Source organism: Loxodonta africana, chromosome 2 (assembly GCF_030014295.1).
Source record: "Loxodonta africana isolate mLoxAfr1 chromosome 2, mLoxAfr1.hap2, whole genome shotgun sequence".
NCBI classification, from domain to species: domain Eukaryota; kingdom Metazoa; phylum Chordata; class Mammalia; order Proboscidea; family Elephantidae; genus Loxodonta; species Loxodonta africana.
The window spans coordinates 224,193,145-224,208,988 of NC_087343.1; the positions used below are offsets into that span (position 1 = coordinate 224,193,145).

At 44.1% G+C, this 15,844-nt stretch overlaps 1 protein-coding gene across 3 annotated transcripts in view; it reads right to left on the reverse strand.

Moving 5' to 3' along the window:
- Positions 1-6,647, reverse strand: part of WDR4 (WD repeat domain 4) — a 44,958-nt gene extending 38,311 nt beyond the window's left edge. Inside the window, exons 1-3 of one of the 3 annotated variants that reach the window (XM_003418986.4) lie at positions 6,510-6,646; positions 4,837-4,902; positions 3,099-3,242 (exon numbers count right to left, since the gene is read on the reverse strand). In XM_003418986.4, the coding sequence (XP_003419034.2) occupies positions 3,099-3,242; positions 4,837-4,902; positions 6,510-6,598 (299 nt within the window). In that variant the 5' untranslated portion in view covers positions 6,599-6,646. Of the gene's footprint in view, positions 1-3,098; positions 3,243-4,836; positions 4,903-6,509 lie in introns of those variants that run through there. The other 2 variants (XM_010598666.3, XM_064279507.1) reach the window with 2 other exon arrangements.
- Positions 6,648-15,844: the final 9,197 nt, after the last annotated feature.

Here is a 15,844-nt window from a genome sequence, read left to right on the forward strand (position 1 = left end):
ATGCCAAGAAATCTAGAAGACAGCTACCTGGCCAACCACTGCAACAGATCCATGTTTGTGCCCATTCCAAAGAAAGGCGATCCAACAGAATGCAGAAATTACTCAACAATATCGTTAATATCACACGGAAGTAAAATCATGCTAAAAATAATTCAAAAACTGTTGTGTGGTAGTACTTCAGCAGGGAATTGCCAGAAGTTCAAACCGGGTTTAGAAGAGGACAGGGAACGAAAGGTATCATTGCTGATGTCAGATGGATCTTGGCTGAAAGCAGGGAATCCCAGATATTTACCGGTATTTTTTTGACTATGCAAAGGCAGTCTGGATGTATGGATCGTAACGAATTATAGATAACACTGTGGAGAATGGGAATTCCAGAACACTCAATTGTGCTCATTTGAAACCTATACACAGACCAAGAGGAAGTCATTTAAACAGAACGAGTAGATACCGTGTGGCTTAAAATCAGGAAAGGTGTGTGTCAGGGTTGTATCATTTCGTCATACTTATTCAATTTGTATGCTGAGCAAATAATTCCAAAAGCTGGACTATGTGAAGGAGAACATAGCATCAGGATTGGAGTAAGACTCACTAACAGCCTGTGATATACAGATGACACAACCCTGCTTGCTGAAGGTGAAGAGGACTTGAAGCACTTACTGATGAAATCAAAGACCACAGCCTTCAGTATGGATTACACCTCAAAATATAGAAATCAAAATCCTCACAACTGGACCAATAAGCAACATCATGGTAAGTGAAGGAAATATTGAAGTTGTCAAAGATTTCACCTTACTTGGATCCACAATCAACGCCCATAAAAGCAGCAGTCAAGAAGTCAAACTACATATTGCATTGGGCAAATTTGCTGCAAAACACCTATTTAAAGTGTTAAAAAGAAAAAATGTCACTTCAAGGACTAAGCTGTACCTGACTCAAACCATGGTGTTTTCAAATCACTTCATACGCATGCGAAAGTTATACAATGAATAACGAAGGCCAAAGAAGAACTGACGCCTTTGAATTACGGTGTTGGCGAAGAATACCGAATATACCATGCGCTGCCAGAACAAACAAAACCATCTTGGCAGAAGTGCAGCCAGAATGTTCCTTAGAAGGGAGGATGGGGAGGCTGTGTCTCACATACTTCGGACATGTTATCAGGACCAGTCCCTGGAGAACATTCACACTTGGTAAAGCAGAAGGTCAGCGAGAAAGCAGAAGACCTTCAATGAGATGGACTGACACAGTGGTTGCCACAACGGGCTTAAACGTAGCAACAACTGTGAGGATGGTGTAGGACCCAGCAGTATCTTATATTTTCTTCGGTTGTACACAGGGTTGCTGTGAGTTGGAACCGACTGGACGGCACCTAACAACAAGGCCAACCAACTAGAAAGCAGTGGAGCCACTGTCCGAGGCTGTAAAAAGGATGCAGAATCTGGGGCTACAAAGGCTAAAGGTCAAAACCTCAAGGTCACCTTGTACCATTTACACTGAGTTCTAAAAACACTTAGCAACATCATGTCTTAAATGATTTGCTCATGTTTTGGCCATTTTCACAAGATGATACTTCTTTAAAGGCTTTCAAAAGAACCATGATATGAATTCACGGGAGTCAGCTAGAAGAAGCAATTTATTATTAACCATCTTTTTTTTTTTTTTTTTTTTTTATCATTTAGGTACATGGCAATGTACACTTAAGTCATTCTTCTACTAGCAGGCTGTAATTGCCTGTAGAAAGGGGACTGGATGGTGGGGGGTGGAGGAAAATTTATGTTTCACCCTATACCCAGTTGTTTGTTTTGTTGTTTTGAATCAAGTCCATCTATGACCTACCAGACATCTTTTATGTTTCACCCTGTACCCAGTTGTTTGTTTTGTTGTTTTGAATCAAGTCCATCTATGACCTACCAGACATCTATAAACAAGTATATAATAAAAATGAAGGCATGTTCCTTTAGTTTATTTTTAATCTGACTGGTCTAAGGGCAGAGCAGGTGTTCCCCGCTTTGGATGCCACCTGGATTTTGGCTTTTTACTCTTCTTAGAAAATAAGATGAAACAAATCTAAAAAGTGCGGCTGGCCCCAATACAGGTGTGGGCCAACTAAAAACAGAAAGAACTTAACCATAACAGTTCAAATATTATAACCTGTGTATGTTTTTCTCTGAGCACCAAGGGCCAGTTAGACCCTGCAGCTTCAGGGAGGAAAAACTCAGGGAACACACAGGAGCAATTTTGCTCTAAGCCACCCTTACATCAGTGTTGCAGGAAAATCAGAATAATTCTGGCCCTGACTCTTATTAGGGAAATAGAGTCACATTCGAAGACCTTCAGAGCCAATAAATACTTAGACCTGCCCAGCATGGTGTACCATACATACATCACTCCAGCGCCTCTCCTTAAGAATACAGTGCTAGTGAGACCAGAAGGTGTCTTCAGAAACAGAGATGCAGAAAACTGCAGCACTCCCTCGCTCGTAGAAAGCGACAGAGACAGATTCCAAAGAGGCATGGAAGGTAAAAGAACATGTGTGGGACTGTGCTGGGTAAGAGCAAATGCCTAGGCCTGGTGCTATCTGCGTTCCCGCCTGAGTGACTGACCTGGTGCTTTCCATCAACATCGAGCTCCCTCCCATTCTTCAGATCCTCAGGGGAAAAGTGTTCTAACTTACAAACCACCTGCATCACACCATGCTACAGACGCCGGAACTTACAGACACCCCAGCCCTCACAGTATGTGCTGAAGGTGTTTACTTCTGCTACCACAAGGCCCGGCGCGCACCATCTGTGATAGAGTTACCAACCCCTGGAGGAGAGTAACTAAGTTCAGGTCCCAACTCTGCTCTCCACGCCAACTCACCTGAGGTCAGCCACCTCCTCCTGAGAGGATGTGGGAGGGACAGTGGCCCTAGCTCCCTCATAAGGCTGTTATAAGGACTTAGTTAACACAGATAAAGCGCTAAAAACAGTGCCAGGCACATAACTGATGGTACATGTTAGTTGCTTATCACTACTGTCACTGATGTTGTTAATGACATGCAAACATAAGTTCTGCATATGACATCTTAATTATTCAGCACTAGCGTTTCATACCTGACACTCAGACATTGCCATGGTTTTGTACGGAAAAGAATCAGACGCTTACTGTCATCGGTCAAAGCAAAATAGCTGCCAGACTCAGAGAAGGTGGAAGCCAGAATCGTGTCGCTCCCCTTCTCCACGGGCTGCCCGTCCTCCCTGGGAGAGAGAAGAGGGGAACAATTACACCTTCACCGAGCAAATGAAGCTGCGCTCCCGCACGACCAGCCTTGGTAGTTTACAAGACAAGCAGAGGCAGAACACGCTCTCATGAGGCTCATGTACCCAAAATATGAAACCAAACCAGCTGCTGTCAAGTCAACTCTGACTCGTGGTGCTCCCATGTGTGTCAGCGAAGAGCTGTGCTCCACAGGGTTTCCAATGACTGATTTTTCACAAACAGATCGCCAGGCCTTTCTTCCGAGGCACCTCTGGGTGGGCTCGAACCACCAACCTTTCAGTTAGCACATAAACCATTTCTACCACCCAGGACTCCAGCCAGAATATAAGGATGTGTTATTAAATGGGTGGGGGAGTTCAACATAGCTCTAACGTTAGAGGAGTAAAATCTAACTAAACAGAAAAATCTCTCAGCATTCACACCAGAATCAGAACAGCCAAGCTGGAAGGACCCTCACAGATCATACGGACCCACCCTCTCACAGACAGGAACTAATCCAGAGCCACAGGTCAACTATGCTAAAGAAAGCCACCATTTAAGGCCATCACACACTGCTTTTCTTATCTTCCAATTACCTCACCCTTACCCATTGCCATCAAGTCGATTCCAACTCATGGTGACCCTATAGGGCAGAGCAGAACTGCCCCACAGGGTTTCCAAGGAGCGCCTGGTGGATCTGGACTGCTGACCTTCTGGTTAGCACCCACAGCTCTTAACCATTACGCCACCAGCATTTCCACCTTTCCGTTAAAAGGTAAGGTTAATTCCCTACCTCTGCCTTCCATGCGGAGCTCTGGTGGCGCAGTGGTTACGAGCTACGGCTGCTAACCAGAAGGTGAGCAGTTTGAATCCAGCAGCCACTCCCTGGAAACCCTATAGGGCAGTTCTACTCTGTCGTATAGGGTCACTGTGAGTCGGAATCGACTCAATGGCAACAGATTTGGGGTTTTTTGGGGGCCTTCCCTGCATTTTAAATGTATACCATTATTTCAACAAGTCAAAGAGATAGTTACTCTGGTTAAAACTAATTAAAAGTATGTAGAAAAGTCCCAACATTCTTAATGCCTGATTTGAAAGTGCACTCTGTTTCTTTCCTGAAGCGGTACTTATTTTACCCACAGAGTGTTGCTGTCGTTGTTGCCACTGAGTTGATTCCCACTCATGGCGACCGCATGTGACAGAGTAAAGCTTCCACAGAGGGTTTTCTTGGCTGTAATCTTTACGGAAGTGGACTGCTAGGTCTTTCTCCGGAGGAGCCACTGGGTGGGTTTGAACCGCCAACCTTTCAGTTAGCAGCTGAGCACATAATCGCTGCGCTGCCAGGGCTCCTTATCCACACAGTAGGGTAACCCACTGCCATCGAGTCGACTCCAACTCAGAGCGACTCTATAGGACGACCTGCTGAGCTCTTGGTTAACAGCCACAGCACTTAACCACTACGCCACCAGGGTTTCCACAGTAGGGTAACGGAAACTAAGAATTCAGCAATAAGAACAATTCCATCTTCTGCTCCCCAGATCCTATTAATTCAAACCACTGATCAGGCCCTGAGGTGACTTCTAGGCATCTCACCCTTTATTTTCCTGTGGCTTCTTCTCAGCAGTACTGCAATCATATATGAAGATGCTGTCATCATTGCTAAAAAAAAAAAAAAATGGATTTAATAGGTTTTTATTAAAAGTTCTTATATTTTATTCTTGAGACAGAAAATATCTGCATTCTCATTAAATTATCCCCAAAAAGAAAGATTCAGGGAACAGTTAAAGAATTCCATTTCTTTCATCTCCTATTTAGATTTGCCACACAAAACAGGCATGGTTCTGTCCAAAAACATCAGTTCCCTAAAATAAATGAGGAGGAAAAAACTCCATAGAAGTTAAATGCTGTTTTTCCAGGTGCTAGGAAATCAATGCAACATGATTCTGTGAAAAGAAATTGTGTTCTGATATTGAATTTTCAGTGGGGTTTTTTTTTTTTTTTGTAGCCAAATTTCAAACTGCCATTGCTTATTTAGAAAAGTGTCTTACATACTCTCGCCTACCTGAAAAAGCTCCCAAGACTCCCAAGCACTTACCATCACAGGAATCACCCACCTTCCTGGTCAGGCCCTAACCTCTCCATTCTCCCATTCCCACCCGCGCCCCAATGTCTTGACACAGGAAGACATCTCACACATACCTATACCCTTGGAAGTGACTGTCCACTTATAGGTAGATACTGTAAGGTAAAAAGCATTCTTCAAAATCAGAAACCTTGCCAGCCACTGGCTTTCCTCAAAAAGCCTAGACTGAAACACACAGAACAGGTCTAATATCCCCATGGCTCACTGCAACATATACTAGAGACTGCGTGTCTCTAAAACAAGATCTGGAATACAAGACAGCTCTGTGAATAATTCTTTGTAAAACTTAAAATGAACATCTAATAGGATTTCTGAAACCAGCTGTCAAGCAGAGTACATTTGATCAACACACCGTCTCCGTGCAGTGTGAAAGAGAATCCCAACTCCCCTGGGAAAGGAAACAAGAGAACGAAACGGACCACTATTAATACCCCCAGTTTCATGGGTCAAGGCCGTTCGATCGACACTGCTGTTCTGAAACCCTGGCCGATATCTAGGCACTGCGTAGACGTTAAAGGAGAATGAAATTACAGCAAACAAAGGCAGTACCGTGGGAAAGGCCGCAATGCAGGGGCGAGCTGCTGGCTCGGGGTGCAAGGAAGAAGATAATGTGTCGGATAAGATCTCCGAGGCGTGAGAGCAATGAGGGCGCAGTCGGTGGATGAGGGAGAGAAAAAAAAGAGGGAGCATGCACCACCGACCGCAAAGAGAGGGAGTGAGCTCAGCGCACGACGAGAATCGAACCAGTTCGCTAAGAATAAAGACCTGAAAGCCGCTGCAGCCGGGCGACCAAAACGGCCTTCCACCCACGCCCCAGGGCGGGTCGTGGCAGCACCCCAGAGACCCCTCACTGGCCCAGCCCAGCCCCCGTACCCCACGTGACCCGGCCCTGCCCAGTCCGCGAGCAGCCGCCACCGGAGTCCGGAAGGCGCCGGAGTTGAGCTGACCCCGCCAAGGGCTAGGCGGCTAAGGGCGCAAAAAGGCCTGGGAAGGTCCTGAGAAGGGGCGCGGAGAAGGGAGGCTCCACTGTCCCGGCACGTGGAGATTCCTGGGGTGACCAAGGGTGCAGGGGCATGGGGTCGCTAGTCCCCGACCCAGCCTGTAGCCTGGGCTCTCTGCTCACCTATTTGCAATAGTGGTGGCCAGGAACCGGCTACCGCCCCGCACCACCAGCGCCTGCCCGCACAGCGACAGCCCCGCCGAACTCGCCATGTGTAGACCCGGCGCGCCGCTGCCCACGTGCGCACCGAGGGCGCTTTTTCCTCTCGGCGCCGGGCCGTGACGTCACCGGAAGACGCCGGGCGGTGACGTAATCTTCCTGGTCCGCACCCCCGCGGAGGACCCAGCTTTGGGCATGCGCAAAAAGCATTTTCTTCCTTATTCGCACAGGCGGATTTTGGCGCACCTTACCCCTGTGTGTGGCTTCTGGGTGATTTCAAATCACCAACTGTTCACTTAGTAGGCAAGAGGTTAACCGTTTGCAGGATCCAGGGATTCCATATATGTGTGTGTGTGTGTGTGTGTGTGTGTAAGTGGGTGAGTAAGTATATATATATATCACTAGTTCTGTTTCTCATTGGTGCACTGATAACTTCTGCCATGGTCTGTTGGTCAAAGCAAGTCACGAGGGCAGCAGGATTCAAGGGCTGGGAAAAATAGACTCCCCATCTTCATGGCAAAAGCAGCAAAGTCACATTGTAAACGGCATGGACAAAGGGAAGGGTGGAGAGTTAGGGCCATTATTGTGATCATGTCTTCAAAAGGCCGTTATCTGGCAGAAATTATTCACATCTTTCCACATGAAAAAGATTCATCTCTTCCCAAGATCCCCAAAGGCCTCATCCAATCACAGCATCAGGATCAGAATTCAAGGTCTTATGATCTATATTAGATTTGGATGAGTCTCTGCAGATGCAGTGCCTCTTGGTCCAGAGACCTACGAACGGAAAAGATGAGTTATCTGCCCTCTACACACCCAACTTTAAATGGTAAAATGGGAAAGGAGGTCCATAATAAACACTTCTGTTTGAAAAGGAGAAGAATGGGAGGCCCATCCCCTCACTGACCCATAGCAGATCTGAAATCCACTGAGGAATTGTTTCCAGGTCCCCCAGGAGTTGGGAATGCTCCTTATGGAGGCCTAAATTCTGTTCCTTGGGAGTGTCTCCCCAATCTATGTTTCAACATGACTCCTGCCTCTGTCCTCTTGGATGTTCCTCCTTTTCCAGCACCTAACTGGCCACTTTGAAAAAAATGTGCCTCTTAGTTACCTACCCAGTGATTGCCTTTAACAAACAGAATTTTATTTTCTCAGCGTTTAGGAAGCTAGAAGTCCATGTCCTTGGTGAAAATTCTACCACACATATCCTTAGTTTGCACAACAAAATTTTCCAAATCTTTAAGTTCTGTTTTCATTTTGCACAGTTTATTTTTAAATCCATCCTTTTTCTCTCACATTTTACTATAAGCAGCAAAGAGAAACCACATAGCCCTTTTAAGATCTTGCTTAGAAATCTCCTCAACCATATAGCCAACTTCATCACTTCCAAGTTCTACCTGCCGCTAAACATTTGAACATAATTCAGACAAGTTCTTTGCCACTGCATAAAAAGCATCACCCTTCCTCCATTGTCCAATCAAGTGTTCATTTTCATTCAAAGCCTCACCAGAAGCACATTTAACCTACACGTGTCTACCAACATTCTGTTACTGGCGCCATATGTATTCTCTAAGATGAACAAGACTTTATAACTCTCCTCACTTCCTTCTGAGCCTTTGTCAGAATTGCCTTTGACGTCCATAATTCTACCAGTCTCTTCAAGGAAAGGTAGGCTTCTACTATTAGGCACTGTCTTAGTCATCTAGTGCTGCTATAACAGAAATACCACAAGTAAATGGCTTTAACAAACCGACATTTATTCTCACGGTTTAGTAGGCTAGAAGTCCAAATTCAGGATGCTGGCTCTAGGGGAAGGCTTTCTCTCTCTGTCACCTCTGGAGGAGGGTCCTTGTCTCTTTTTGAGCTCCTGGGTGGTCTTCATGTAGCTTGGAATGTTTCTTCCCCCATCTCTGCGCTGCTGGCTTGTTTGGCCTCTTTTATATCTCAGACGGGATTGACTCAAAATACATCCTATACTAATTCTGCCTCATTAACATAACAAAGACAACCCATTCCCAAATGGGATTATAGCCACAGGCATAGAGTTTAGGATTTACAACATATTTTTTTGGAGGGCGAACATAATTCTATTCATAACAGTGCCCTTTGAGCAACTTTCTCAGTCTACTTCCTGCCCTTAGAAAGTTAGGGGCCCAGAGGCCTTTTTTCGTTTTAATCTGTCCATTCTATTTTAAACCAGCCTGGCAGTGCTTTGTTCAATACAAGTCTCTTGAAAACTGTGTGAGCGTCTCATGAGTCTGATTCAGGTTCACGCCATGCTCAAAAGCCACAGTTCTTTTTTTTTTTTTTTAATTGTACTTTAAATGAAGGTTTACAGAACAAACTAGTTTCTCATTAAATAGTTAGTACACATATTGTTTTATGACATTGGTTAACCACCCCACAACATGTCAACACTCTCCCTTCTCAACCTTTGGTTCTCTATTACCAGCTTTCCTGTCCCCTCCTGCCTTCTAGTCCTTGCCCCAGGGCTAGCGTGCCCCTTTAGTTCAGGAGATAGTTTTAGTTTAAGGTTAATATATAAAGATTATCTTAAGGCAATAGTTTCAAGTATTCATCCAGCCTCAATGGCTCCAGAAATTCTGGATTCCGTTGAGGATTTGATGTTCTGTTTCACATCATTCCTCCTTTTGATCAGGTTTCTTCTATGGAATCTTTGATCAAAATGATCAGTATTGGTAGCTGGGCACCATCTATATCTTCTGGTCTCAGGGCAAAAGAGGCAGTAGTTCAGAAGGTAACCAGACACACAATCTGATTCCTCCTCCAATTCCTAGTCAGATTTGTTTTCTAGCGCTTTCTTCAGAGTACTCATCACTCTGGCCCTATGAACTATTTCATTGCTCTTGTGCACAGCCATGCTGTTGTGTCCCTGGGTTTGCTCCGTTAGGATTGCCCTTACCCTCATTTCTACACTCTTGAATTCTCCTGCTTGTGGTCTTTCCAAAATCCTTGACTGGATGTAAACTCTTCCTTCTCTGAATATCTCCCTTTATCACCCCTTCTTTCATGGCATGATCATGGAACCTGACACACATGGGGGCACTTCATAAATATTGGCGTTGCTATTAGAGCAGTTGATGTGCATGTCTTGTTTAAGGGACCACTGAGCACCAAAGTGGGGTGCACACACCCTAGAGGTGTGCATGATAAGGAAGTGGAAGTATGGGAGGAAAAGATCAGAACTTCTGTAAAAATTTCTTTGAAAAACCAAGAAAAAGTTAAACTTTACTAATGTTTAATACGAAGCCATTGGTGGCGTAGTGGTTAAGTGCTACGGCTGCAAACCAAAGGGTTGGTGGTTCGAGTCTGCCAGGTGCTCCTTGGAAACTCTCTGGGGCAGTTCTACTCTGTCCTATAGGGTCGCTATGAGTCGGAATCGACTCGACAGCACTGGGTTTAATGTTTAATAGGAGTTCCTGGGTGGTACTAATGGTTAACACACTTGGCTGCTACCAGAAAGGTTGGAGGTTCGAGTCCAGCCAGAAGTGCTTTGGAAGAAAGGCCTGCTGATCTACTTCCAAAAAGTCAGCTACTGTAAGCCCTATGGAGCACAGTTTTACTCTGACACATTTGGAGTCGCCAGGGGTCAGGGTTGACTCTGTGGCAACTGAAAAAGCCACAGTTCTTTTTGAGACAGGCACCTCTGTTCTTCAAGATTCTTAGAAACCCTTCTGTATCACTGAGAGGGTCTACTAGGCACTGCTTTAAAACTTTCAAACTACCTTCGATTTGATTTTTATCTTCAGGCTATATTTTACTGGCACCAACGTGGATTTTATCTTTCCCCCAGGTTTTGATTTAATGTTAGAATTTTTTCCCAGCTGGAGTCTAAAGATGAAATTTTCCCTCCAACCCAGTATGTCCTTTAAATTCTCTTTGAAAACTGGTGAGTTTTTTTTTGTTGTTTTTTTTGGGCTAATTTTCGGAAGTACATCACCAGGACTTCCTTTCTTGTCTGTCTTGGTCTGGAAGCTCTGCTGAAACCTGACCACCATGGGTGACCCTGCCGGTATTTGAGATACTGGCGGCAAAAACTTGCAGCATCATAGCAACATGCAAGCCACCACAGGACAACACAGTGACAGATGGTTGGTGGGAGGACACTATAGACCTGACAAAATATTCACACACACTGTTGTAGGCAGATGTTTTCTTACGAGGAGAGAGGTGTGAATCCACATTGGAGGCCTGGCCACTTACTGCAGTGTTGGTGGCAAGCAGAGCTGCTCCACCTCCTTGATAGGCAAGTTGAAGTGAATAATATCTCCAAGCTGTCAAGTATCACTTGCCTGAACTGGGCCAAGTTGTTAGGCCTTGCAGATCTGTTAAGTACAAAGCAGGAAAATTTCCTTAATAATCTAGCAAAATGTCACTTAACAGGACATCTTGTGGGTCTGTCAATATTTATGGAGAACTCCATTATGGTGTTGTTATGGTTCTGACCACATGTCTTAATTTCCCAGGGCTGCTCTGTTACCTGGTGCTGCTATAACAAATGCCACAAATGGGTGGCTTTAACAAACAGAAATTTATCCTTTCACAGCCTAGGAGGCTTCAAGTCTGAATTCAGGGTGCCAGCTCCAGAAGAAGGCTTTCTCTCTCTCTCTGCTCTGGAAGAAGGTCTTTGTCATCACCCTTCCCATGGTCTAGGAGCTTCTCTGCACAGGAACCCTGAACCCAAAAGATGCACTCTGATCCAGGCGCTGCTTTCTTGGTCGTATGAGGTACTTCCTGCCTCTCTGCTCACTTCTCTCTTTTCTGTCTCAAAAGAGATTGGCTTTAGACAAAAATCTAATCTTGTAGATTGAGTCCTGCCTCATTAATATAACTGCCAATAATCCCACCTCATTAACAGCATAAAGGCAGGATTTACAACACAGAGGAAAATCTCATCAGATGACAAAATGGTGGACAATCACACAATACTGGGAATGGTGGCCTAGACAAATTGACACACGTTTTTGGAGGACACAATTTAATCCATAACAGCTGCCATAACAAAACACACAAGGTGAGTGGCTTTGAAGAATACAGATTTATTGTCTTACAGTTCTAGATGGTAGAAGTCCAAATCACAGTATCGGCTGGATTAATTCCTTCTGAGGATTTTGAGAGAGGAACTGTTCCACGCCTGTCTCCTACTTTCTAGTAAAACCAAAACCCATTTCCATCAAATCCATTCCGGCTCACGGCAACCCTGTAGGACAGAGTAGAACTCCACCACAGGGTTTCCCAGGTTGTCAACTTTACGGAAGCGGACTGCTTTAACTTTCTCCCACAGAGCAGCTGGTGCGTTTGTTACCAGAATAAGGTTCTTGCCTCTTACTGGTCAAGGATGAGCAGGTAAGGCACATAGGGTTTTCCACACGAGCAAAGCTTTATTGAAGAGGCTTGCAAACGGAGACAAGGAGGGCCTAAAGCAATGCTTACCTCCGTCTCACAGAACAGACGGGCCTGGGTTTTTAAAAGTCCTTCGGTGGGGAAAGATTCATGTTTATTCATAGCCACAGGCATGGAGCAGCTTTCTAAGATGGCTCCTGTCCTGGAGGCCTCTGGGATTCGTAGCTGTACTCATTATGGGGTGTCATGCCTGCGCAGTCTCTCGCTCCCCAGGTTCCATTCCCTGGCTGCTGCTGTAGCCCCTTTTTGCCCCTGGTGGAAGGTCACACAGCGGTCACAGGTGGATGTGCTGCATATGTTCCTGGAGCTGGTTTTCTCCAGCTGCTTCTGAAAGGCAACCTTAAAGAAGTTTGTGGGCTATTTTCTGATATCCTGCCCCATTGTTCAGAGGAATGGCTTTGTTTCTGCACCCTGGTCCATTTCTTGATAATTTGTTTGCAGATTTGGGGGCCCCTCTGTTCCCCGTCTTACATTCAGAACCACTGATTTTTGGGGGGGGTTAGCAGCCAAGCACTTAATCACTGTGCCACTAGTGTTCCTAGTGGCTGCTGGAAGTCCTGGACGGGTTTTTTGCTGCTTACAAATGGACCTTCACATGGCTTCTGTCTTCTCCATTTGTCTTTGTTTCTATGTCTTTTCTCCCCTTTTATAAGACAACTCAGTCTGACCCACTGCAGTAGGACCTCCTTTTATTTAACTGATAACAAAAGAAAACCCTATTTGCAAAGAAGGTCACATTCACAGGTTTAGGACTTCAGCATATCTTTGGCGGGACACGATTCCATCCAGAACACAGTAGATTTAGCGTTCATAAAAGCTCTGGGCAATTTTTGGCCATTTGGGACTGGATTTTATGAACAAACACATCAGGTTTTGGTTTGGTTTTGTTTTTTTCAAAATCTCATTTTGGTTTTGCTTTTTCAAAGTCTCATTTTTAGCATTCTGCTCTCCATGGTGATTTGGCATGATGCAAACAGTGTAAATATTGTTGCATCTCTAAGGGTTTGTAGATTTCCTTCACACTCTGCAGGTCAGCTGTGTGTCCTTACTACTATCAACAGACAATAAGGATGAAATTCCCTTAAAGTCTTTGCTGGCGGTGACTGTGTTAATCTTTGTACCTAAGAAGGCTCTCACCCATCTTAAGAACATATGTACATTTAAAATGAACAACACTTTTCTCATACAATCAACCTGAATATAATATTAAATGTGTGAAAAGGAAAAAGAAATCTTTGTTTCCTTTTTTGATTATCATTATGGATTCATGGCTTGGTCACGAGCTAAATTGCTTTAATGAACCATGATTATTATTCTCTTCACAGCTTGGCCAGTGGGAGCTGCTTTTAGTAAGATCCTGTGTATTGCCAACACCATCCAGGACCTCTGAAAGCATCCTGGCTCCCTGGCAACAAGAATCCCAGGCACATCTTGAATTTTCTTTACTACAAACCACGAAATCAGCAATTTTCCAAAGATAGCTGGATGGTGAAGGAGCTCTAAGGCCTAAGATCTTGGCCCTGTGGGTATATTCCTGAACTGAGCTGCTGCAAATATCGTTCACAGGACTCCAGTGAGCAGTACGACAAACATTTATTTTTGAAAGGCCTGCTTCAGGGCTGACGTAAGAAAGCACCACAAAGTCGGTGGCTTAAAACAATAGAAATTTATTCTCTCACCGTTCTGGAAGCTAGAAGTCCCAAATCAAGGTTTTAGCAGGGTCATGCTCTCTCCAAAGACTCTAGGGGAGGATCCTTCCTTGACTCTTCTAGCTTCTATTAGTTGCCAACAACTCTTGGTGCTCTTTGGCTTGTGGCTGCATCACTCCAGTCTCTGCCTTTGTCTTCACATGGCATTCCTCCCGCGTGTCTTATGTCCGGTGTCCAAATGTCCCTCGTGTTACAAAGGACACCAGCCGTTGTATTGGTGCCTAATCCAGTATGACCTCGTCTTAACTTGATTCCATCTGCAAAGACTCTATTTCCAAATATGGTCACCTTCTGAGGTTCCAAGCAGACGTGAATTTTGAGAGGGCATTATTCAACCCAGTACACCCATATGGATATTTCCATTTGTGCTCTAACATCGCCCTACAACATACCTACCGAAATTGTTACTCCATCACCCAAGTTATAGTTGCTTTCTTTAATCATTTTTTTTTCTTTTCTTGCATGTTAGGTTTTGTTTGTTTGTTTTGTTTTTTAACAGCTTTATTGAGATATAGTTCACGTATAATAAAATTTGGCTGTTTAAATTGTACGGTTCAGTGATTTTTTTTTTTTGTATATTCACAGATTTGTCCAGACATGACCAAAATCTAAGAATATTTTCAAGACTGCAAAAGGAAAACAAAAATACTGTGACCCTAATACTACCCAGCATGTTTTCTCCTTTTCAAAATGGGCAACTGAGAACTTGACATGACTAAAGCCATGACGAATCTATGAGGTTTTTGTTGTTGTTGTTTTCCCCTGCCTGCCTTCTCCTTTCCACATAGCTTTGTTAATGGCTTTGTTTTGCTCTGTCAGGCCCAAGGGAAGACTAGAGCCCAGATGTCTGGTGTGTATATCTTTAGCCTGATAAGGAGATGTCTGGCATGTATCTCTTTAGTCTGATAAGGAGTCTCTTGTAGTTATTTTGTAAGGAATAACTCATCTGGCCACGCCATCTGCGGGCTACAAAGACACTTCTGACCCTTGTAAAAATCGTATATAAGCTCCAATATAAAACTGCCTTTCAGAACTCCACAAAGACAGCCTGCATTGCTGTCAGATTCACTGTTGGTGACACCACCTAAATAAACTCTCTCTCTCTCTCTCTGATGGGGGTACGTTTTATTGGCTTGACTGCTCCAAGGCACAGACCCTACTCAGGCAAAAATACTGTACCCACTAGTCATTCCTTTCCATCGCCCCCTCTCCCCAGACCTTACCAACCGCTAATCTATTTTCTGTCCCTATGGATTTGCCTATTCTGGACATTTCCATAACACTGGGGCATACACTACATTTTGTTTGTCTTACAAATAGAATCACACAGTATGTGATCTTTTCTGTCTGGCTTCTTTCACTTAGCATAACGTCTTGAAGATTCATCCACGCTGTAACATGTACCAGTGCTTCATTCTTTTTTATGACTGAATAATATTCCATTGTATGGTGTCTTAGTTATCTAGTGCTGCTATACCACAAATACCCTAAATTGGTGGCTTTAAAAAACAGAAATTTATTTTCTCACATTTCAGGAAGTTAAAAGTCTGAATTCAGAGTGTGGCTCTAAGAGAAGGGCTGTCTTTGTCTATTTCAGCTACCAGGAGCTGTTGCAGTCCTTATAAAGGGAGGCCTGGATTACAAACGAGTTCCGTTCCTAAGCCTGTCTTTAAGTGGAATTTGTACATGAGTCAGAACAGTTAGGTAGGCTCCTATCTAACATCAGTTAGTCAAATGTTTGTCTTAGCATATAGTGTAGCTTTCTATGCATAAAAAAAAAAAGTTAAAGAAACACTTCCAGGCACACTAAAACATCTTTAACATAATAATACAGTAATAATAGTGATAATGTTTTGATGTGCATTGCAAAGTAGCTCCTATTTGTTATTAGGAACCATTGTACGTACCTCAAATTTTTAATATAATAGGTTGTAGTTCTGTAGTTAGTAACAGCAGACTGCCTGGAGACACATCTGTCTTACTTTTCTCCACGTGTTTGACTCTGTCCATTCTGCTCTTTTTATAACCAAGAAGTAATTAGATTTAGAACTGGCCCTACTCAGATGAGACCTATTTGACATAAAAAATCCAGACAGCATCATATGTATAGGTATAAATTGTCCACGTTGCCATGAAGGTGATTCCAACTCGTGGCGACCCCACATG